Source organism: Oncorhynchus tshawytscha, linkage group LG08, assembly GCF_018296145.1.
Source record: "Oncorhynchus tshawytscha isolate Ot180627B linkage group LG08, Otsh_v2.0, whole genome shotgun sequence".
In the NCBI taxonomy this organism is placed as follows: domain Eukaryota; kingdom Metazoa; phylum Chordata; class Actinopteri; order Salmoniformes; family Salmonidae; genus Oncorhynchus; species Oncorhynchus tshawytscha.
The window spans coordinates 3,927,448-3,951,694 of NC_056436.1; the positions used below are offsets into that span (position 1 = coordinate 3,927,448).

The 24,247-nt window shown below is 47.7% G+C and overlaps 1 protein-coding gene across 3 annotated transcripts in view; it reads left to right on the forward strand.

Moving 5' to 3' along the window:
- The window catches only part of LOC112255833 (protein numb homolog), a 90,145-nt gene that overhangs the window by 54,243 nt on the left and 11,655 nt on the right, over window positions 1-24,247 (forward strand). For 2 of the 3 annotated variants that reach the window (XM_042325087.1, XM_042325088.1), the window contains 4 exons: window positions 6,748-6,822; window positions 15,371-15,403; window positions 16,328-16,402; window positions 22,625-22,765. In XM_042325087.1, coding sequence (XP_042181021.1) covers window positions 6,748-6,822; window positions 15,371-15,403; window positions 16,328-16,402; window positions 22,625-22,765 — 324 coding nt within the window. The remainder of the gene's footprint in view (window positions 1-6,747; window positions 6,823-15,370; window positions 15,404-16,327; window positions 16,403-22,624; window positions 22,766-24,247) is intronic. The other variant, XM_042325090.1, reaches the window with a different exon arrangement.

The window sequence follows — 24,247 nt, forward strand, 5'->3', positions numbered from 1 at the left end:
TGGAGTGTGTGTGTGTGTGTAACAGGACTGGAGTGTGTGTGTGTGTGTAACAGGACTGGAGTGTGTGTGTGTAACAGGACTGGAGTGTGTGTGTGTGTGTGTAACAGGACTGGAGTGTGTGTGTGTGTAACAGGACTGGACTGGTGTGTGTAACAGGACTGTGTGTGTGTGTAACAGGACTGGAGTGTGTGTGTGTGTAACAGGACTGGAGTGTGTGTGTGTGTAGGACAGGTGTGTGTGTGTAACAGGACTGGAGTGTGTGTGTGACTGTGTAACAGGTAACTGGACTGGTGTGTGTGTGTAACAGGACTGGAGTGTGTGTGTGTGTAACAGGACTGGAGTGTGTGTGTGTGTAACAGGACTGGAGTGTGTGTGTGTGTAACAGGACTGTGTGTGTGTGTAACAGGACTGGAGTGTGTGTGTGTAACAGGACTGGAGTGTGTGTGTGTGTGTGTGTGTAACAGGACTGGAGTGTGTGTGTGTAACAGGACTGGAGTGTGTGTGTGTAACAGGACTGGAGTGTGTGTGTGTGTAACAGGACTGGAGTGTGTGTGTGTGACTGGAGTGTGTGTGTAACAGGACTGGAGTGTGTGTGTGTGTAACAGGACTGGACTGTGTGTGTGTGTGTAACAGGACTGTGTGTGTGTGTAACAGGACTGGAGTGTGTGTGTGTAACAGGACTGGAGTGTGTGTGTGTGTGTGTAACAGGACTGTGTGTGTAACAGGACTGTGTGTGACTGGGTGTGTGTGTGTAACAGGACTGGAGTGTGTGTGTGTGTAACAGGACTGGAGTGTGTGTGTGTGTGTAACAGGACTGGAGTGTGTGTGTGTGTGTAACAGGACTGGAGTGTGTGTGTGTGTGTGTAACAGGACTGTAACAGGACTGTGTGTGTGTGTGTAACAGGACTGGAGTGTGTGTGTGTGTAACAGGACTGGAGTGTGTGTGTGTGTAACAGGACTGGAGTGTGTGTAACAGGACTGGAGTGTGTGTGTGTGTAACAGGACTGGTGAGTGTGTGTGTGTGTAACAGGACTGGACTGTGTGTGTGTGTAACAGGTGTGTGTAACAGGACTGGAGTGTGTGTGTGTGTGTAACAGGACTGGAGTGTGTGTGTGTGTAACAGGACTGGAGTGTGTGTGTGTGTGTGTGTGTAACAGGACTGGGGTGTGTGTGTGTGTGTGTGTAACAGGACTGGAGTGTGTGTGTGTGTGTGTGTGTGTGTGTGTGGACAGGACTGTGTGTGTGTGTGTAACAGGACTGGTGTGTGTGTGTGTAACAGGACTGGAGTGTGTGTGTGTAACAGGACTGGAGTGTGTGTGTAACAGGACTGGAGTGTGTGTGTGTGTGTGTAACAGGACTGGTGTGTGTGTGTGTGTGTGTGTGTAACAGGACTGGAGTGTGTGTGTGTGTGTGTGTAACAGGACTGTGTGTGTGTGTGTGTAACAGGACTGGTGTGTGTGTGTGTGTAACAGGACTGGTGTGTGTGTGTGTGTAACAGGACTGGTGTGTGTGTGTGTGTGTGTGTAACAGGACTGGTGTGTGTGTGTGTGTAACAGGACTGGTGTGTGTGTGTGTGTGTAACAGGACTGGTGTGTGTGTGTGTTTAACAGGACTGGAGTGGTAGTTGACTGGAGTGTGTGTGTGTGTGTGTGTTTAACAGGACTGGTAGTTGACAGGACTGGAGTGTGTGTGTGTGTGTGTGTGTGTGTAACAGGACTGGAGTGTGTGTTTAACAGGATGGTAGTGTAACAGGACTGGAGTGTGTGTGTGTGTGTGTGTAACAGGACTGGAGTTGTGTAGTGTGTGTGTGTTTAACATGATGGTAGTTGACTGGTGTGTGTGTGTGTGTTTAACAGGACTGGTAGTGTGGACTGGAGTGTGTGTGTGTTTAACAGGACTGACTGTAGTGTGTGTGTGTGTTTAACAGGATGGTAGTGTGACTGTAGTGTGTGTGTGTGTGTGTGTTTAACAGGACTGGTAGTTGTGTGTGTGTGTGACTGTGTGTGTGTGTAACAGGATGGTAGTTGACTGGTAGTGTGTGTGTGTGTAACAGGACTGTTAGTTGACTGGAGTGTGTGTGTGTGTGTGTAACAGGATGGTAGTGTGTGTGTAACAGACTGTGTGTGTGTGTGTGTAACAGGACTGGTAGTTGTGTGTGTGTGTGTGTGTGTGTGTGTGTGTAACAGGACTGGTAGTTGACTGTAGTGTGTGTGTGTGTGTGTGTGTTTAACAGGACTGGAGTTGTGTGTGTGTGTGTGTTTAACAGGACTGGTAGTTGACTGTAGTGTGTGTGTGTGTGTGTAACAGGACTGGGTGTGACTGGAGTGTGTGTGTTTAACAGGACTGGTAGTGTGTGTGTGTGTGTGTTTAACAGGACTGGTGTGTGTGTGTGTAACAGGACTGTGTGTGTGTGTGTGTGTAACAGGACTGTGTGTGTGTGTGTGTAACAGGACTGGAGTGTGTGTGTGTGTGTAACAGGACTGTGTGTGTGTGTGTGTGTGTGTGTGTGTGTGTGTTTAACAGGATGGTAGTTGTGTGTGTAACAGGACTGTGTGTGTGTGTGTTTAACAGGATGGTAGTTGACTGTGTGTGTGTGTGTAACAGGACTGTTAGTTGACTGTGTGTGTGTGTGTGTAACAGGATGGTAGTTGACTGTAGTGTGTGTGTTAACAGGATGGTAGTTGACTGTAGTGTGTGTGTGTGTGTGTGTGTGTTTAACAGGATGGTAGTTGACTGTAGTGTGTGTGTGTGTGTGTGTGTTTAACAGGATGGTAGTTGACTGTAGTGTGTGTGTGTGTGTGTTTAACAGGACGGTAGTTGACTGTAGTGTGTGTGTGTGTTTAACAGGACGGTAGTTGACTGTAGTGTGTGTGTGTGTGTGTTTAACAGGATGGTAGTTGACTGTAGTGTGTGTGTGTTTAACAGGATGGTAGTTGACTGTAGTGTGTGTGTGTGTGTGTTTAACAGGATGGTAGTTGACTGTAGTGTGTGTGTGTGTGTTTAACAGGATGTGTGTAGTGTGACTGTGTGTGTGTGTGTGTGTTTAACAGGATGGTAGTTGACTGTAGTGTGTGTGTGTGTGTGTGTTTAACAGGATGGTAGTTGACTAGTGTGTGTGTGTAACAGGATGGTAGTTGACTGTAGTGTGTGTGTGTGTGTGTGTTTAACAGGATGGTAGTTGACTGTAGTGTGTGTGTGTGTGTGTGTGTTTAACAGGATGGTAGTTGACTGTAGTGTGTGTGTGTGTTTAACAGGATGGTAGTTGACTGTAGTGTGTGTGTGTGTGTGTGTGTGTGTTTAACAGGACGGTAGTTGACTGTAGTGTGTGTGTGTGTTTAACAGGATGGTAGTTGACTGTAGTGTGTGTGTGTGTGTGTGTGTGTGTGTTTAACAGGATGGTAGTTGACTAGTGTGTGTGTGTGTGTGTTTAACAGGATGGTAGTTGACTGTAGTGTGTGTGTGTGTGTTTAACAGGATGGTAGTTGACTAGTGTGTGTGTGTGTGTGTTTAACAGGATGGTAGTTGACTGTAGTGTGTGTGTGTGTGTGTGTGTTTAACAGGATGGTAGTTGACTGTAGTGTGTGTGTGTGTGTGTGTGTTTAACAGGATGGTAGTTGACTGTAGTGTGTGTGTGTGGTGTGTATGTGTGTGTGTGTGTGTAACAGGATGTAGTGTGTGTGTGTGTGTGTGTGTGTTTAACAGGATGGTAGTTGACTGTAGTGTGTGTGTGTGTTTAACAGGATGGTAGTTGACTGTAGTGTGTGTGTGTGTGTGTGTTTAACAGGATGGTAGTTGACTGTAGTGTGTGTGTGTGTGTTTAACAGGATGGTAGTTGACTAGTGTGTGTGTGTTTAACAGGACGGTAGTTGACTGTAGTGTGTGTGTGTGTGTGTGTGTGTGTTTAACAGGACGGTTAGCTTTCTGAAAACAGAACAAATGGAACTGTAATGGACCACTCCCTGGTCACGTGGGACCAACCCTTCCTCTTTACTCTGTCCTACATAGTACAGGGAGGTAGAACACCTCCTCAACTGACGGGACCAAATCGTGATTTTATTTATTTGGCCCCCAAGTTTTCTTGGTTTTATTTAGCATTGTTTTACATAAGACTAAAAACACCAGCAAATCAGCACCAAGTGATTTTGAATTTCTAAATTATTTCCACTCATTATCGAGATATACACTGAGTGCACAAAACATTAGGAACAGCTGCTCTTTCCATGACAGACTGACCAGGTGAATCCAGGTGAAAAATATGATCCCTTATTGATGTCACTTGTTAAATCCACTTCAATCAGTGTAGATGAAGGGGAGGAGACAGGTGGTTAAAGAAGGATTTTTAAGCCTTGAGACAAATTGAGACATGGATTGTTCGTGTGTGTCATTCAGAGGGTGAATGGGGAAGACAAAATATTTAATTGTCTTTTGTACGGGGTATGGTAGTAGGTGCCAGGCGCACCGGTTTGTGTCAAGAACTGCAACGCTGCTGGGTTTTTCACACTCAACAGTTTCCCGTGTGTTTCTAGAATGGTCCGCCCACCCAAAGAACATCCAGACAACTGGACACAACTGTGGGAAGCCTTGGCGTCAACATGGGCCAGCATCCGTGTGGAACACTCTCAACACCTTGTAGAGTCCACGTTCCCAGACTAATTGAGGCTGTTCTGAGGGCAAAACGGGGGGGGTTGTGAGGCATAGTTGTGAGGCATAGCCTAGTGGAACAGGGAGGGTGGGGGTGTAGGTGGCTGGTGGTTGGGCGGGGGTCACAGGCTGTGTGTGAGAGAGAGTTCACTAAGGGTTGGGAAGGGTAAGGACTTCCTGTGTGGAGCCGGTCGTCACTAGTTACCATAGCCACAAAATCTTAAACCCCGCCTATTTCTACAATTTATCTTCTTAAAATCAGATGTTAACCCTGACTTTAACTACACTGGTACACCACGTTACCAGGGAGTGGTTCATTTCAGTTCCATTTGTTCTGTTTTCAGAAAACTAGCCATCCTGTTAAACACACACACACACACACACACACACACTACAGTCAACTACCATCCTGTTAAACACACACACACACACACACACTACAGTCAACTACACTGGTAACCTTCTGCCTAACCCTGATTTTAACTACACTGGTAACCTTCTGCCTAACCCTGACTTTAACTACACTGGTAACCTTCTGCCTAACCCTGACTTTAACTACACTGGTAACCTTCTGCCTAACCCTGACCACACTGGTAACCTTCTGCCTAACCCTGAGCACACTGGTAACCTTCTGCCTAACCCTGACCACACTGGTAACCTTCTGCCTAACCCTGAGCACACTGGTAATCTTCTGCCTAACCCTGACCACACTGGGAACCTTCTGCCTAACCCTGACCACACTGGGAACCTTCTGCCTAACCCTGACCACACTGGGAACCTTCTGCCTAACCCTGACCACACTGGTAACCTTCTGCCTAACCCCTGACTTTAACTACACTGGTAACCTTCTGCCTAAACCCCTGACTTTAACCCTGACCACACTGGGAACCTTCTGCCTAACCCTGACCACACTGGGAACCTTCTGCCTAACCCTGACTACACTGGGAACCTTCTGCCTAACCCTGACCACACTGGTAACCTTCTGCCTAACCCTGACCACACTGGAACCTTCTGCCTAACCCTGACCACACTGGTAACCTTCTGCCTAACCCTGACCACACTGGTAACCTTCTGCCTAACCCTGACCACACTGGTAACCTTCTGCCTAACCCTGACCACACTGGTAACCTTCTGCCTAACCCTGACCACACTGGTAACCTTCTGCCTAACCCTGACCACACTGGTAACCTTCTGCCTAACCCTGACCACACTGGTAACCTTCTGCCTAACCCTGACCACACTGGGGTAACCTTCTGCCTAACCGGTACAGAGTCCATGAGGGGGGGGGGGTACCGTTACAGAGTCCATGAGGGGAGGGGGGTACCGTTACAGAGTTTATACTAAACTTATAGGTAGTAACAGTGACCATAGCACACACCCTTACAAGGCAACGGTTACCCCAACCCCCCTCCCCCAAAATAAATGTTTTAGCGGTATTGAAAATCACACTGTCGGTTTTTCATAATACCCCGGTATAGGGTATAAACAGTACATCTCACAAGTCTACTGTCTTTTAATATAACTTACAGAAGCCAGTCCTATAGTGCATCCCAAATGGCACCCTAATCCCTATGGGCCCTCGACAAAAGTATGTTTTCATTTGAGACACCTTCATCCAGTCATTCACAGGAGCAGGAAGGACCCGTTGGCACGGGGACCTTTTGGGGCCCCCTGGGAGGGAGAAGCAGGAAGAGGACGTTACCACTCGCAACATGCTGGCACAGTTTCTGCTACCGGAGTCACTAACTCTATCTCTGTCTCTCTCTCTCTCTGTCTCTCTCTCTCTGTCTCTCTCTCTCTGTCTCTCTCTCTCTGTCTCTCTCTGTCTCTCTCTGTCTCTCTCTGTCTCTCTCTGTCTCTCTCTCTCTCTCTCTGTGTGTGTGTGTCTCTCTCTGTGTGTGTCTCTCTCTGTGTGTGTCTCTCTCTGTGTGTGTCTCTCTCTGTGTGTGTCTCTCTCTGTGTGTGTCTCTCTCTGTGTGTGTCTCTCTCTGTGTGTGTCTCTCTCTGTGTGTGTCTCTCTCTGTGTGTGTCTCTCTCTGTGTGTGTCTCTCTCTGTGTGTGTCTCTCTCCGTGTGTGTCTCTCTCTCTGGCTCTGTCTCTCTCTAGTACCTGGGTCATGTAGAGGTGGAGGAGTCCAGAGGAATGCACATCTGTGAGGATGCAGTGAAGCAGCTCAAGACGGTAGGTAGAGGTCTTCCTGTCTGTCTGTCTTCCTGTCTGTCTCTCTCACACGCACTGGACCATATGTTTAAATAAGCCCCCGTAGCTACAGAGCCTTCAAAGTATTCAGGCCCCTTGACTTTTTCCACCTTTTGTTACATTAAACATTTATTCTAAAATGGATTTCATTTATTTTTTCCTCATCAAACTACACACACACCCCATAATGACAAAGCGAAAACAGGTTTTTAGACATTTCTGCAAATGTATAAAAAACTACGTAAAATAGAAATACCTTATTTCTACTTAATACCTTACGTATTCAGACCCTTTGCTATGAGACTCGAAATTGAGCTCAGGTGCATCCTGTTTCCATTGATCATCCTTGAGATGTTTCTACAACTTGATTAGAGTCCACCTGTGGTAAATGTTATTTATTGGACATGATTTGGAAAGGCACACGCCTGTCTATATAAGGTCCCACAAGTTGACAGTTCATGTCAGAGCAAAAACCAAGCAAAGAGGTCAAAGGAATTATCCGTAGAGCTCAGAGACAGGATTGTGTCGAGGCACAGATCTGGGGAAGGGTACCAAAACATTTCGGCAGCATTGAAGGTCCCCAAGAACACAGTGGCCTCCATCATTCTTAAATGGAAGAAGTTTAGAACCACCAAGACTCTTCCCAGAGCTGGCTGCCTGGGGAGAAGGGACTTGGTCAGTCAGGGAGGTGACCAAGAACCCCATGGTCACTCTGAGCTCTTGAGTTCCTCTGTGGAGATGAGAACCTTCCAGAAGGACAACCATCTCTGTAGCACTCCACCAATCTGGCCTTTATGGTAGAGTGGCCAGACGGAAACCACTTCTCAGTAAAAGACATCATGATGTGGGGATGTTTTTAAGCGGCAGGACCTGAGAGACTAGTCAGGATCGAGGCAAAGATGAACGGAGCAAAGTACAGAGAGATCCTTGATGAAAACCTGCTCCAGAGCGCTCAGGACCTCCGACTGGGGCGAAGGTTCACCTTCCAACAGGACAACGACCCTAAGCACACAGCCAAGACAATGCAGGAGTGGCTTCGGGACAAGTCTCTGAATGTCCTTGAGTGGCCCAGCCAGAGCCCGGACTTGAACCCGATCTAACATCTCTGGAGAAACCTGAAAATAGCTGTGCAGCGACGCTCCCCATCCAACCTGACAGAGCTTGAGAGGATCTGCAGAGAAGAATGGGAGAAACTCCCCAAATACAGGTGTGCCAAGCTTGTAGAATCCCACCCAAGAAGACATGAAGCTGTAATCGCTGCCAAAAGGTGCTTCAACAAAGTACTGAGTAAAGGGTCTGAATACTTATGTAAATGTGATTTTTCAAAAACCTGTTTTTGCTTTGTCATTATGGGTTATTGTGTGTAGATTGAGGGGGGAGGGGAACAATTTAATCCATTTTAGAATAAGGCTGTAATGTAACAAAATATGAAAAAGTCAAGGGGTCAGAATACTTTACGAAGGCTCTGTGTTGGCCTGTGGGCTCTCCAGAACAGGGAGCCCTCCTCTCCTCTCCAGAACAGGGAGCCCTCCTCTCCTCTCCAGAACAGGGAGCCCTCCTCTCCTCTCCAGAACAGGGAGCCCTCCTCTCCTCTCCAGAACAGGAGCCCTCCTCTCCTCTCCAGAACAGGGAGCCCTCCTCTCCTCTCCAGAACAGGGAGCCCTCCTCTCCTCTCCAGAACAGGGAGCCCTCCTCTCCTCTCCAGAACAGGGAGCCCTCCTCTCCTCTCCAGAACAGGGAGCCCTCCTCTCCTCTCCAGAACAGGGAGCCCTCCTCTCCTCTCCAGAACAGGGAGCCCTCCTCTCCTCCAGAACAGGGAGCCCCTCCTCTCCTCTCCAGAACAGGGAGCCCTCCTCTCCTCTCCAGAACAGGGAGCCCTCCTCTCCTCTCCAGAACAGGGAGCCCCCTCTCCTCTCCAGAACAGGGAGCCCTCCTCTCCTCTCCAGAACAGGGAGCCCTCCTCTCCTCTCCAGAACAGGGAGCTCCTCTCCTCTCCAGAACAGGGAGCCCTCCTCTCCTCTCCAGAACAGGGAGCCCTCCTCTCCTCTCCAGAACAGGGAGCTCCTCTCCTCTCCAGAACAGGGAGCCCTCCTCTCCTCTCCAGAACAGGGAGCCCCCTCTCCTCTCCAGAACAGGGAGCCTCCTCTCCTCTCCAGAACAGGGAGCTCCTCCTCTCCAGAACAGGAGCCCTCCTCTCCTCTCCAGAACAGGGAGCCCTCCTCTCCAGAACAGGGAGCCCTCCTCTCCTCTCCAGAACAGGGAGCCTCTCCTCTCCAGAACAGGGAGCCCTCCTCTCTCCAGAACAGGGAGCCCTCCTCTCCTCTCCAGGGAGCCCTCCTCTCCTCTCCAGAACAGGAGCCCTCCTCTCCTCTCCAGAACAGGGAGCCCTCCCTCCTCTCCAGAACAGGGAGCCCTCCTCTCCTCTCCAGAACAGGGAGCCCTCCTCTCCTCTCCAGAACAGGGAGCCTCTCCTCTCCAGAACAGGGAGCCCTCCTCTCCAAAACAGGGAGCCCTCCTCTCCTCTCCAAAACAGGGAGCCCTCCTCTCCTCTCCAAAACAGGGAGCCCTCCTCTCCAAAACAGGGAGCCCTCCTCTCCTCTCCAAAACAGGGAGCCCTCCTCTCCTCTCCAAAACAGGGAGCCCTCCTCTCTCTCCAAAACAGGGAGCCCTCCTCTCCTCTCCAAACAGGGAGCCCTCCTCTCCTCTCCAAAACAGGGAGCCCTCCTCTCCTCTCCAAAACAGGGAGCCCTCCTCTCCAGAACAGGGAGCCCTCCTCTCCAGAACAGGGAGCCCTCCTCTCCAGAACAGGGAGCCCTCCTCTCCTCCTCTCTATTCCCCATTTTGTCTATTTGTAGTCTCTCACCGTGTGGCGTCGTTAAGTGGCTAGTATCCTTCCATTCCCTAGTGTGTTTCTAGCCAGTCTTCCCCTGTATCGGTCAGGGTCTGACCCTAGTGTGTTTCTAGCCAGTCTTCCTCTGTATCGGTCAGGGTCTGACCCTAGTGTGTTTCTAGCCAGTCTTCCTCTGTATCGGTCAGGGTCTGACCCTAGTGTGTTTCTAGCCAGTCTTCCCTGTATCGGTCAGGGTCTGACCCTAGTGTGTTTCTAGCCAGTCTTCTCTGTATCGGTCAGGGTCTGCCAGTGTGTTTCTAGCCAGTCTTCCCCTGTATCGGTCAGGGTCTGACCCTAGTGTGTTTCTAGCCAGTCTTCCTCTGTATCGGTCAGGGTCTGACCCTAGTGTGTTTCTAGCCAGTCGTCCTCTGAGCCCTCCTCTATAGGTCAGGGTCTGACCCTAGTGTGTTTCTAGCCAGTCTTCCCCTGTATCGGTCAGGGTCTGACCCTAGTGTGTTTCTAGCCAGTCTTCCCTGTATCGGTCAGGGGTCTCTAGCCAGTCTTCCCTGTATCGGTCAGGGTCTGACCCTAGTGTGTTTCTAGCCAGTCTTCCTCTGTATCGGTCAGGGTCTGACCCAGTGTGTTTCTAGCCAGTCTTCACCCTGATCGGTCAGCCAGGTCTGACCCTAGTGTGTTTCTAGCCAGTCTGTATCGGTCAGGGTCTGACCCTAGTGTGTTTCTAGCCAGTCTTCCCTGTATCGGTCAGGGTCTGACCCTAGTGTGTTTCTAGCCAGTCTTCCCTGTATCGGTCAGGGTCTGACCCTAGTGTGTTTCTAGCCAGTCTTCCCTGTATCGGTCAGGGTCTGACCCTAGTGTGTTTCTAGCCAGTCTTCCCTGTATCGGTCAGGGTCTGACCCTAGTGTGTTTCTAGCCAGTCTTCCCTGTATCGGTCAGGGTCTGACCCTAGTGTGTTTCTAGCCAGTCTTCCCTGTATCGGTCAGGGTCTGACCCTAGTGTGTTTCTAGCCAGTTCCTCTGTATCGGTCAGGGTCTGACCCAGTGTGTTTCTAGCCAGTCTTCCCTGTATCGGTCAGGGTCTGACCCTAGTGTGTTTCTAGCCAGTCTTCCCTGTATCGGTCAGGGTCTGACCCTAGTGTGTTTCTAGCCAGTCTTCCCTGTATCGGTCAGGGTCTGACCCTAGTGTGTTTCTAGCCAGTCTTCCCTGTATCGGTCAGGGTCTGACCCTAGTGTGTTTCTAGCCAGTCTTCCCCTGTATCGGTCAGGGTCTGACCCTAGTGTGTTTCTAGCCAGTCTTCCTCTGTATCGGTCAGGGTCTGACCCTAGTGTGTTTCTAGCCAGTCGTCCTCTGTATCGGTCAGGGTCTGACCCTAGTGTGTTTCTAGCCAGTCTTCCTCTGTATCGGTCAGGGTCTGACCCTAGTGTGTTTCTAGCCAGTCGTCCTCTGTATCGGTCAGGGTCTGACCCTAGTGTGTTTCTAGCCAGTCGTCCTCTGTATCGGTCAGGGTCTGACCCTGGTACTCCACCCAGTGTACTGTAGTCTGGTTCTCCAGGTCTGAGGTACTGCTACTCCACCCAGTGTACTGTAGTCTGGTTCTCCAGGTCTGAGGTACTGCTACTCCACCCAGTGTACTGTAGTCTGGTTCTACAGGTCTGAGGTACTGGTACTCCACCCAGTGTACTGTAGTCTGGTTCTCCAGGTCTGAGGTACTGGTACTCCACCCAGTGTACTGTAGTCTGGTTCTCCAGGTCTGAGGTACTGGTACTCCACCCAGTGTACTGTAGTCTGGTTCTCCAGGTCTGAGGTACTGCTACTCCACCCAGTGTACTGTAGTCTGGTTCTACAGGTCTGAGGTACTGCTACTCCACCCAGTGTACTGTAGTCTGGTTGTACAGGTCTGAGGTACTGCTACTCCACCCAGTGTACTGTAGTCTGGTTCTCCAGGTTTGAGGGTCTGGCGGTACTATCCCGTCTGGCCATCTGTTGAACCCAGATGTGTAGCTTCACTGAGCCCAGGGGGGACAGGCATGGGGAAGACCTGTCACCCAGACAGATGTGTAGCTTCACTGAGCCCAGGGGGGACAGCCATGGGGGACAGGCACGGGACAGGCACGGGGAAGACCTGTCACCCAGACAGATGTGTAGCTTCACTGAGCCCAAGGGGGACAGGCATGGGGAAGACCTGTCACCCAGACACACGTGTAGCCTCGCTACTTCTATCCCTCTCTGTAGGTTCCAGAGGAGTTAAAAAGACCAGCAGTGTTGGGACAGAAAGGGTGACTCTGTCTAGGAGAGCAGCCCTGCCTCATTTGGGAAGGTGACTCTGTCTAGGAGCGCTGCCCTGCCTCATTTGGGAGTGTTGGGACAGAAAGGGTGACTCTGTCTAGGAGCGCAGCCCTGCCTCATTTGGGAGGGTGACTCTGTCTAGGAGAGCTGCCCTGCCTCATTTGGGAGGCAGACTCCGAACCCTTGTTCTGAGAAATGAAGGCTATTCCATGTGAGAAATTGCCAAGAAAAGGAAAGATCTCGTACAACGCTGTGTACTACTCCCTTCGCAGAACAGCGCAAACTGTCTCTAACCAGAATAGAACAAGGAGTGGGAGGCTCCGGTGCACAACTGAGCAAGAGGACAGGTACTTTATTGTCTAGTTTGAGAAACAGACGCCTCACAAGTCCTCAACTGGCAGCTTCATTAAATAGTACCCACAAAACACCAGTCTCAACGTCAACAGTGAAGAGGTGACTTCAGGATGCTCTCGACCCACTCCACTACAGCCCTGTCGATGTGAATGGTGGCGTGCCCTGCCCTCCGTTTCCTGTAGTCCACGATAATCTCCTTTTTAACCTGCTGACGTTGATGCGGAGGTTCTCCTGGCACCACACTGCCAGGTCTCTGACCTCCTCCCTATAGACTGTCTCATCGTTGTCGGCGATCAGGCTTATCTCCAACAACATGTAATGATGGCGTTGGAGTCGTGCATGGCCAATCAGTCGTTGGTGAACAGGGAGTACAGAAGGGGACTAAGCACGTACCCCTGAGGGGCGCCCATGTTAAGGGTCAGCATGGCGGATGTGGTGTTGCCTACCTTCACCACCTGGGGGCCGCCCGTCAGGAAGTCTAGGATCCAGTTGCGATGGACAGAGAACACCACCGTGGTTTTTAAGAAGGCTCAGCAAAGGCTATTCTTCTTAAGGTAGCTCCGATCCGTCGACAGTCTGCTAAGAAATGCTCCGTGTTTTTTTAATAGTGTTGTGGCTTAGTGTCCTGTTTTACATTGCAATCTGCTGGGGGTGTAACATCACGATGGAGGCTGCAAACAGGCTAAACAAAATGATCAAGAACGCTGGATCTACCATCGGCACCAAGCAGGACGAACTAGAGCCCGTGCTGGATAAATTGGTCCTCAGAGATTAGAATTATGGTGGCAAACACTAGCCAGCCCCTCCACAGTACCTGGAGCATCACAGTGATATAACCACCACTAGCCACCTCCTCCACAGTGATATAACCACCACTAGTCACAGTGATATAACCACCACTAGTCACCTCCTCCACAGTACCTGGAGCATCACAGTGATATAACCACCACTAGTCACCTCCTCCACAGTACCTGGAGCATCAGTGATATAACCACCACTAGTCACCTCCTCCACAGTACCTGGAGCATCACAGTGATATAACCACCACTAGTCACCTCCTCCACAGTACCTGGAGCATCACAGTGATATAACCACCACTAGCCACCTCCTCCACAGTACCTGGAGCATCAGTGATATAACCAACACTAGTAACAGTGATATAACCACCACTAGTCACCTCCTCCACAGTACCTGGAGCATCACAGTGATATAACCACCACTAGTCACCTCCTCCACAGTACCTGGAGCATCACAGTGATATAACCACCACTAGTCACCTCCTCCACAGTACCTGGAGCATCACAGTGATATAACCACCACTAGCCACCTCCTCCACAGTACCTGGAGCATCACAGTGATATAACCACCACTAGTCACAGTGATATAACCACCACTAGTCACCTCCTCCACAGTACCTGGAGCATCACAGTGATATAACCACCACTAGTCACCTCCTCCACAGTACCTCATCACAGTGATATAACCACCACTAGTCACCTGGAGCATCACAGTGATATAACCACCACTAGTCACCTCCTCCACAGTACCTGGAGCATCACAGTGATATAACCACCACTAGTCACCTCCTCCACAGTACCTGGAGCATCACTGATATAACCACCACTAGTCACCTCCTCCACAGTACCTGGAGCATCACAGTGATATAACCACCACTAGTCACCTCCTCCACAGTACCTGGAGCATCACAGTGATATAACCACCACTCACAGTGATATAACCACCACAGTCACCTCCTCCACAGTACCTGGAGCATCACAGTGATATAACCACCACTAGCCAGCCCCTCCACAGTACCTGGAGCATCACAGTGATATAACCACCACTAGCCACCTCCTCCACAGTACCTGGAGCATCACAGTGCGATGACAGATTTATTTTACTCAGGGCCAAAACAGAACATTTGCGCCGATCCTTCTTACCATGAGGCTTTTTAACACACTTAGACACATCATCAATGGATATACAAAAAAACTGTGTCCATGTTGTGTTTTTTTATGGTCTATTTACTGGTATTGGTTGTTGCAGTCACATTTCCCCTCCAGGGGATTAATGCAATACTATCTAATCTATCTTTATATGATCCATGACCAGCCTTTCAAAGCATAGTCACTTAGACAGGTTACCTTGGTGTTCTTGGCCGCGGGGACTATGGTGGTCTGTTTGTTGGTATTACAGACTCGGACAGGGAGAGGTTGAAACATGACAGTGAAGACGCTTGCCAGCTGTCAGCACATGCTCTGAGTACGCGTGGGTCCTGGTAATCTGTCTTGTGAATATTAACCTGTTAAAGGTCTTACCCACATCGGCTACGGAGAGCGTGATCACACAGTCGTCCGGGAACAGCTGGTGCTCTCATGCGTGGTTCAGTGTTGCTTGCCTTGAAGCGAGTATAGAAGGCATTTAGCTCGTCTGGTAGGCTCGCGTCAGTTTTCAAGCCCTGCCACATCTGACGAGCATCAGGTTGCAGTGGGATTTCTTATAAGTGTCAGACTTATTGTCCCGCTCCTTGAAAGCAGCAGCTCTAGCCTTTAGCTCAGTGTAGATGTTGCCTGTAATCCATGGCTTCTGGTTGGGATATGTACGGTCACTGTGGGGATGACTCGAGGCACTTATTAATGAAGCCAGTGACTGTGGTAAACTCCTCAACGCCAATATGAATCCCAGATGAATCACCTTCCAATATGATTCACCTTCCAATATGATTCACCTTTACAATATGATTCACCTTTACAATATGATTCACCTTCCAATATGATTCACCTTACTCCCCTCAAACTGGATCCCTCTATTCATCCATCTATCGCTTCACTCACTCACTCACTCATTCCTAATCAAGCTTCACTCCTCCAACCCCTCCTTCCCCCCATAAACAAAGGCATACACACCTGTCTTCCACCCACCCACACACATACACCTATACCCTCACCTGGACATTCTAAATGTAGCCATCGGTCATCGGTAACATTGTGCGTCCTTGTCCCCCCTCCCCACCCACCTTCTCCTGTACCAATCCCACAACAGGACAGGAAATTCTTCAAGGGCTTCTTTACTAAAGTAAGTTGTGCTTTTGTGTGTGAAGGCCAAGTGCCTGTCTCTTTCCTTGCCCTTAATATAACCCCCTCACTCTCTGATTATGGCTGACTGTACTACTGGGCCAGGCCACCAGGAACTGTCTGGGACCTCACCAACAAACTACCTGGAGGTGTGTGTGTGTGTGTGTGTGTGTGTGTCTCACCAGCTCTTCTTCCATCAGAGAAGGATCAAGACGAGACCTGTGTGAATGACTTAGCCTGTCCTGTGTGTACCGTCTCTGTCTCGGTGTGTTATTTAACTTAAGGAACTGGTTGGCCATTGTTTCAGTTGCTTTGTTGTAGTCAACTTTCTTCCTCATTCCAGTCTGGGTACTCACAACACCTACTCATGACTTCCTCATTCCAGTCTGGGTACTCACAACACCTACTCATGACTTCCTCATTCCAGTCTGGGTACTCACAACACCTACTCATGACTTCCTCATTCCAGTCTGGGTACTCACAACACCTACTCATGACTTCCTCATTCCAGTCTGGGTACTCACAACACCTACTCATGACTTCCTTTTTCTTCCTCATTCCAGTCTGGGTACTCACACCTACTCATGACTTCCTCATTCCAGTCTGGGTACTCACACCTACTCATGACTTCCTCTCTTCCTCATTCCAGTCTGGGTACTCACAACACAACACCTACTCATGACTTCCTCTCTTCCTCATTCCAGTCTGGGTACTCAACACCTACTCATGACTCTCTCCTAACCTTCCTTTACAGTGTTTGACTTTCAGTTTTTCCTCTGTTTCCAGGTTGGGATTTGTGTTTGTGCATGACATATGTGTGTCTCTCTCATCTCTGTAACTCTCCCGGTCTCTTTCTCATCTCTGTTTCTGTCTCTTTCTCATCTCTGTTTCTGTCTCTGTCATCTGTGTGTCTTTTTGTCTGCAGGCAGGGAAGAAGGCAGTGAGAGCGGTGCTATGGGTCTCAGCAGACGGTCTCCGTGTAGTAGATGACAAAACTAAGGTAAGGGATCTCCTGCTATGCTGTCTGAACAGCTAGGTCACACACCCACGTGGCACAGACATAGTGTTTGATTGAAAATCTAATCAAGCACTTCTTGAGAGCCCATGAGCTCATGTTGCGCAAGAGTTCTGTAGGCCATGCAATTGCGAGAGAAAACAGAGTGATGGCCTCTAATAAAAAGAGGAGGATCCCATCAGCTTTCTATAGGCCTACTTTATTTATTTCTCAACTTTCCTAATATTAAGCACATTGCTTCTCTTTACAACTGGAGTATAGCCTACCTGGCTGCCATGAAAATGAACCGCGGGAAAATCGTCCTCCAGTCTCTTTAAGTGCATAGATGACATGTATTTTTCCCGCTGCCCCTGTTTTGAGACAGGTGCATGATAATGGTCCATTTCGAAATCCAAACAAATTTCACACATGCACTAAATAATTTATGTAAATACAAGATTAAGTCAAGAATAGTCTGATGGGTGACAATATTAGCCCAGAGTAAGGCAAGAAGCAATGTGTACTTTTTTTTTTTTGCAACTTTTTCTAATCATAGTCGCACATCTCATGTAGTAGCCTGGCCTATATGTTTTGTATCACAACTGAAGTGGCCAAATAACGTCTTAAAATTCAGCACATTCATCTGCTTCACAACGGGTGTTTAGCCTAACTGGCTCGGAAAGTTTTCAGACCCCTTGACTTTTTCCAAATTTTGTTAAGTTACAGCCTTATTATCAAATTGACTAATTGTATTTTTTCCTCATCAATCTACACACAATACACTATAATGACAAAGCAAAAACTATTTTGTTTGTGAATTTATAATAATAAAAACTGATTTACATAAGTATTCAGACCCTTTACTCAGTACTTTGTTGAAGGACCTTTGGCAGCGATTACAGCCTCCAGTCTTCTTGGGTATGATGCTACAAGCTTGGAACACCTGAATTTGGGGAGTTTCTCACATTCTTCTCAGCAGACCCTCTCAAGCTCTGTCAGGATGGATGGGGAGCGTCCAGGCTCCGGGCTCTGGCTGGGTCACTCAAGGACATTGAGACTTGTTCCGAAGCCACTCCTGCGTTGTCTTGGCTGTGTGCTTAGGGTCGTTGTCCTGTTGGAAGGTGAACCTTCAACCCAGTCTGAGGTCCTGAGAGCTCTGGAGCAGGTTTTCATCAAGGATCTCTCTGTACTTTGTTCTGTTCATCTATCCCTCAATCCTGACTAGTCTCTCAGTCCCTGCTGTTGAAAAATATCCCCACAGCATGATGCTGCCTCCAGATGTGACGGTTTCCTCCAGATGTGACGCTTTGCATTCAGGCCAAAGAGTTTAATATTGGTTTCATCAGACCAGAGAATCTTGTTTCTCATGGTCTGAGAGTCCTTTAGGTGCCTTTTGGCAAACTCCAAGTGGGCTGTCATGTGCCTTTTACTGAGGAGTGGCTTCCGTTTGGCCACTCTACCATAAAGGCCGGATTGGTGGAGTGCTGCAGAGATGTTTGTCCTTCTGGAATGTTCTCCCATCTCCACAGAGGAACTCTAGAGCTCTGTCAGACTGACCATGGGGGTTCTTGGTCACCTTCCTGACCAAGGCCCTTCTCTCCCGATTACTCTGTTTGGCTGGGCGGCCAACTCCAGGAAGAGTCTTGGTGGTTCCAAACTTCTTCCATTTAAGAATGATGGAGACCACTGTGTTGTTGGGGACCTTCAATGCTGCAGAATGATGGAGACCACTGTGTTCTTGGGGACCTTCAATGCTGCAGAATGATGGAGGCCACTGTGTTCTTGGGGACCTTCAATGCTGCAGAATGATGGAGGCCACTGTGTTCATATGTCAATGCTGCCCCATCCACAGCTCAATCCAAAAAATCCCCCTTAGAGACTGGAGAGAGGCTCCTTTTGTAGGGCTAGCCCCTCCCCTCAGAACAATTAACCCTAATTAATTAATCAATTAACAATACAAACCTACATTTTCCATGAACTAAACATACTAAAGGATATACATTGCAACGCGGTTTTAAACAATATCACAACATAACATTTACAACATTACATCATTACTGACAATATCTTTCAATATGCCCATATGCATTAATGAGCCATTTGGGACAGGCACTATAAAGCCAACCCAATTCCCTTAGCTCGGGTCCATATGTCATATGTCACCATATGTCACGTAGAGTAGGCCAGATGGCTAAACTGGATAACCTAACCTCTATAAAAATAAAAAGATGGCGGAACCGCAAAAGTTCTTCTGTGCAAAGGTGTTTATTTACAAGTGATTCCGGAACAGAAAATAACAGTACTGCCATCAACGTCTACCTTATGGGACAGCTTAACAACAATGCTGCCCCATCCACAGCTCAATCCAAAAAATCCCCCTTAGAGACTGGAGAGAGGCTCCTTTTGTAGTAGGGCTAGCCCCTCCCCTCAGAACAATTAACCCTAATTAATTAATCAATTAACAATACAAACCTACATGGGCACAGTTGAGATGTGTTTGTCTTCACTTGTAGCCTGTGAGAATGACCAGATCACGTGATGGAGAGCCGAGTGAGATGAGAGGTGCTTCGGAGCAGGCAGCACTCAGGTAGAAGGGTACAGTGACCACTGGCCCAGGAAAAGGCATGGATTTTTTTAGGGTGCATTACAGCCACACAAAGGGGATGCCGCCGGGAAATTTGCGGCATTATCAAGTGCTTGTCAAATTATGAGTGAGAGACTGATGAAGTGTGTACAGCCTGCACAAAAACAAAAACAAAGCAGAGCTCATGCATTTCACGCAACTTTTTTCAAATCATCATTAGTCTCATCGTGGAGCCTTAGAATGTATTAAAAATCCAAACATATAGCCCAACGTTTATAGAACAAGTGAAGTTACATTAATAACTCTAAATGAAGCATCTAGGAGTACTTAACCACTCAGCACAGAATAGCCCCATGTGCACACTCCCTCAAATCATACTATAATATAAAATAATGCCACGGAATTCTAAGCAGATCTTGTCTGTTAAATGAACTAGTGTAGCCCACAGCCATATGTCACAGCCAGATCAGGACCCTAACATAAGGACAACTCAGAGTATGCTATTCTGTTCTTCTGAAATAGACTACATTTTCTTCATATCATGTTTCTTTAGACCTGTATAAAATAAATAATGGATTTATTGTGAAGGTGTAGGATATATTACATGGATTTATTAAGACTTGTTAAAAATTTAGATGTTCCAAAGGTCTGGAAGCCAGGAGATTCTAAATGTGTTTATGTTAATTAAAAGGTCTGGAAGCCAGGAGATTCTAAATGTGTTTATGCTAATTAAAAGGTCTGGAAGCCAGGAGATTCTAAATGTGTTTATGTTAATTAAAAGGTCTGGAAGCCAGGAGATTCTAAATGTGTTTATGTTAATTAAAAGGTCTGGAAGCCAGGAGATTCTAAATGTGTTTATGTTAATTAAAAGGTCTGGAAGCCAGGAGATTCTAAATGTGTTTATGCTAATTAAAAGGTCTGGAAGCCAGGAGATTCTAAATGTGTTTATGCTAATTAAAAGGTCTGGAAGCCAGGAGATTCTAAATGTGTTTATGCTAATTAAAAGGTCTGGAAGCCAGGAGATTCTAAATGTGTTTATGTTAATTGCCGTGAGACCGACCAGTTATTGTCTTGACAATCACCTGCTGACTAAAATTCGTGACTGCCACAACGTGTTAAACCTCAGCCAGAGGAAATGCTTTGTGGAAGTTTGGCTTTCTCAAAAGAGGAAATTCTTACACCCCCATTGACTTGCAAAAGTTTCACTTTAAAAAACAAAACAACTTATGAGCTAGTAACGTTTTGGTCGACCCAAACGTTCCTCTTTTTTTGTAGCTGGTTATATACTTCAATACACCTGCTATAGAAAATTCCTTGATGGACCATGAGCACGGCATGTCCCTATTCAACTGTGGGATCTGCTTCCACCTGCTGGATGAAGCCAATATTACATGGAGACTAATTGTGTCAAGCCAGAAGCATTATGAAGTAACTAACACTCCATACATCCTTATGATACTTGTAGCCATACATCCTTATGATACTTGTGTCCATACATCCTTATGATACTTGTAGCCATACACCCTTATGATACTTGTAGCCATACATCCTTATGATACTTGCAGCCATACATCCTTATGATACTTGTAGCCATACATCCTGATGACACTTGTAGCCATACATCCTGATGATACTTGTGTCCATACATCCTGATGATACTTGTGGCCATACATCCTGATGATACTTGTGGCCATACATCCTGATGATACTTGTAGCCATACATCCTGATGATACTTGTAGCCATACATCCTGATGATACTTGTAGCCATACATCCTGATGATACTTGTAGCCATACATCCTGATGATACTTGTAGCCATACATCCTGATGATACTTGTAGCCATACATCCTGATGATACTTGTAGCCATACATCCTGATGATACTTGTAGCCATACATCCTGATGATACTTGTAGCCATACATCCTGATGATACTTGTAGCCATACATCCTGATGATACTTGTAGCCATACATCCTGATGATACTTGTGTCCATACATCCTGATGATACTTGTGTCCATACATCCTGCTGATACTTGTAGCCATACACCCTGCTGATACTTGTGTCCATACATCCTTATGATACTTGTGTCCATACAGCCTGCTGATACTTGTGTCCATACATCCTGATGATACTTGTGTCCATACATCCTGATGATACTTGTATCCATACATCCTGATGATACTTGTGTCCATACATCCTGATGATACTTGTGTCCATACATCCTGATGATACTTGTGTCCATACATCCTGATGATACTTGTAGCCATACATCCTGATGATACTTGTCTCCATACATCCTGATGATACTTGTCTCCATACATCCTGATGATACTTGTGTCCATACATCCTGATGATACTTGTATCCATACACCCTGCTGATACTTATGTCCATACACCCTGATACTTGTATCCATACATCCTGCTGATACTTGTAGCCATACACCCTGATGATACTTGTGTCCATACATCCTGATGATACTTGTGTCCATACATCCTGCTGATACTTGTAGCCATACACCCTGATGATACTTGTCTCCATACATCCTGATGATACTTGTTGCCATACATCCTGATGATGCTTGTGTCCATACATCCTGCTGATACTTGTAGCCATACATCCTGATGATACTTGTCTCCATACACCCTGATAATACTTGTCTCCATACATCCTGATGATACTTGTGTCCATACACCCTGCTGATACTTGTAGCCATACATCCTGCTGATACTTGTGTCCATACATCCTGATGATACTTGTGTCCATACACCCTGCTGATACTTGTGTCCATACACCCTGATGATACTTGTCTCCATACACCCTGATGATACTTGTCTCCATACATCCTGATGATACTTGTGTCCATACACCCTGCTGATACTTGTAGCCATACATCCTGCTGATACTTGTGTCCATATATCCTGATGATACTTGTGTCCATACACCCTGATATACTTGTGTCCATACATCCTGATGATACTTGTGTCCATACATCCTGATGATACTTGTGTCCATACACCCTGCTGATACTTGTAGCCATACATCCTGCTGATACTTGTGTCCATACATCCTGATGATACTTGTGTCCATACACCCTGCTGATACTTGTGTCCATACACCCTGATGATACTTGTCTCCATACACCCTGATGATACTTGTCTCCATACACCCTGATGATACTTGTGTCCATACACCCTGCTGATACTTGTAACATCACTCACATGTCCTATCTATGTTCCTTTACATTGATAGGACATCTGGACAGGATGTGTTTGATCATGTTGTAATGACAGTCAGGGTATTGTGTTAGTCAGGGTAATGTGTCCTCTCTGTAAAACCGGACGTTTCTTCACTAGGAACCAGACACAACGGAACAGGGAAGGACTTATCTGAATTTGTCTGATAAAATATCTAGTTTTCGTAGAAAAACATTTTTTTGTTTAGAATAACTGGTTTCTAACTAATGAATACACCCCTTAGGTAATGCTGAAATAGTCAGTGTAATGATAATGTTGTAATGTGATGATGTGGTGATGTAATGGGATGATGCTGTAATGGGATGATGCTGTAATGGGATGATGTTGTGATAATGTGGTGATGTTGTAATGGGATGGTGATGTTGTAATGTGGTAATGTCTCTGTAGGACCTGATCCTAGACCAGACAATAGAGAAAGTATCGTTCTGCGCTCCGGACAGGAACTTTGAGAGAGCGTTCTCCTACATCTGTAGAGATGGAACGACGAGACGCTGGATCTGCCACTGCTTCATGGCTATCAAGGACTCGGTAAGACCCTAACCTGTTACCCTCACCCCTAAACCAGGCCCTAACCTGTTACCCTAACCTGTTACCCTCACCCCTAAACCAGGCCCTAACCTGTTACCCTAACCTGTTACCCTCACCCCTAAACCAGGCCCTAACTTGTTACCCTCACCCCTAAACCAGGCCCTAACCTGTTACCCTCACCTGTTACCCTCACCCCTAAACCAGGCCCTAACCTGTTACCCTCACCCCTAAACCAGGCCCTAACCTGTTACCCTTACCCCTAAACCAGGCCCTAACCTGTTACCCTTACCCCTAAACCAGGCCCTAACCTGTTACCCTAACCTGTTACCCTCACCCCTAAACCAGACCCTAACCTGTTACCCTCACCCCTAAACCAGACCCTAACCTGTTACCCTTACCCCTAAACCAGGCCCTAACCTGTTACCCTCACCCCTAAACCAGGCCCTAACCTGTTACCCTAAACCAGACCCTAACCTGTTACCCTCACCCCTAAACCAGGCCCTAACCTGTTACCCTCACCCCTAAACCAGGCCCTAACCTGTTACCCTCACCCCTAAACCAGGCCCTAACCTGTTACCCTCACCCCTAAACCAGGCCCTAACCTGTTACCCTCACCCCTAAACCAGACCCTAACCTGTTACCCTCACCCCTAAACCAGGCCCTAACCTGTTACCCTCACCCCTAAACCAGACCCTAACCTGTTACCCTCACCCCTAAACCAGGCCCTAACCTGTTACCCTCACCCCTAAACCAGGCCCTAACCTGTTACCCTAACCCCTAAACCAGACCCTAACCTGTTACCCTAACCTGTTACCCTAACCTGTTACCCTAACCTGTTACCCTAACCTGTTACCCTAACCTGTTACCCTAACCTGTTGCCCTAACCTGTTGCCCTAACCTGTTGCCCTAACCTGTTGCCCTAACCTGTTACCCTAACCTGTTACCCTCACCCCTAAACCAGGCCCCAACCTGTTACCCTCAACCCTAAACCAGACCCTAACCTGTTACCCTCACCCCTAAACCAGGCCCTAACCTGTTACCCTAACCTGTTACCCTAAACCCTAAACCAGACCCTAACCTGTTACCCTCAACCCTAAACCAGACCCTAACCTGTTATCCTCACCCCTAAACCAGGCCCTAACCTGTTATCCTCACCCCTAAACCAGGCCCTAACCTGTTACCCTCACCCCTAAACCAGGCCCTAACCTGTTACCCTCACGCCTAAACCAGGCCCTAACCTGTTACCCTCACCCCTAAACCAGACCCTAACCTGTTACCCTAAACCAGACCCTAACCTGTTACCCTCAACCCTAAACCAGACCCTAACCTGTTACCCTCACCCCTAAACCAGACCCTAACCTGTTACCCTAACCTGTTACCCTCACCCCTAAACCAGACCCTAACCTGTTACCCTCACCCCTAAAAACCCCACCTGTTACCCTAACCACCCCTAAACCAGACCCTAACCTGTTACCCTCACCC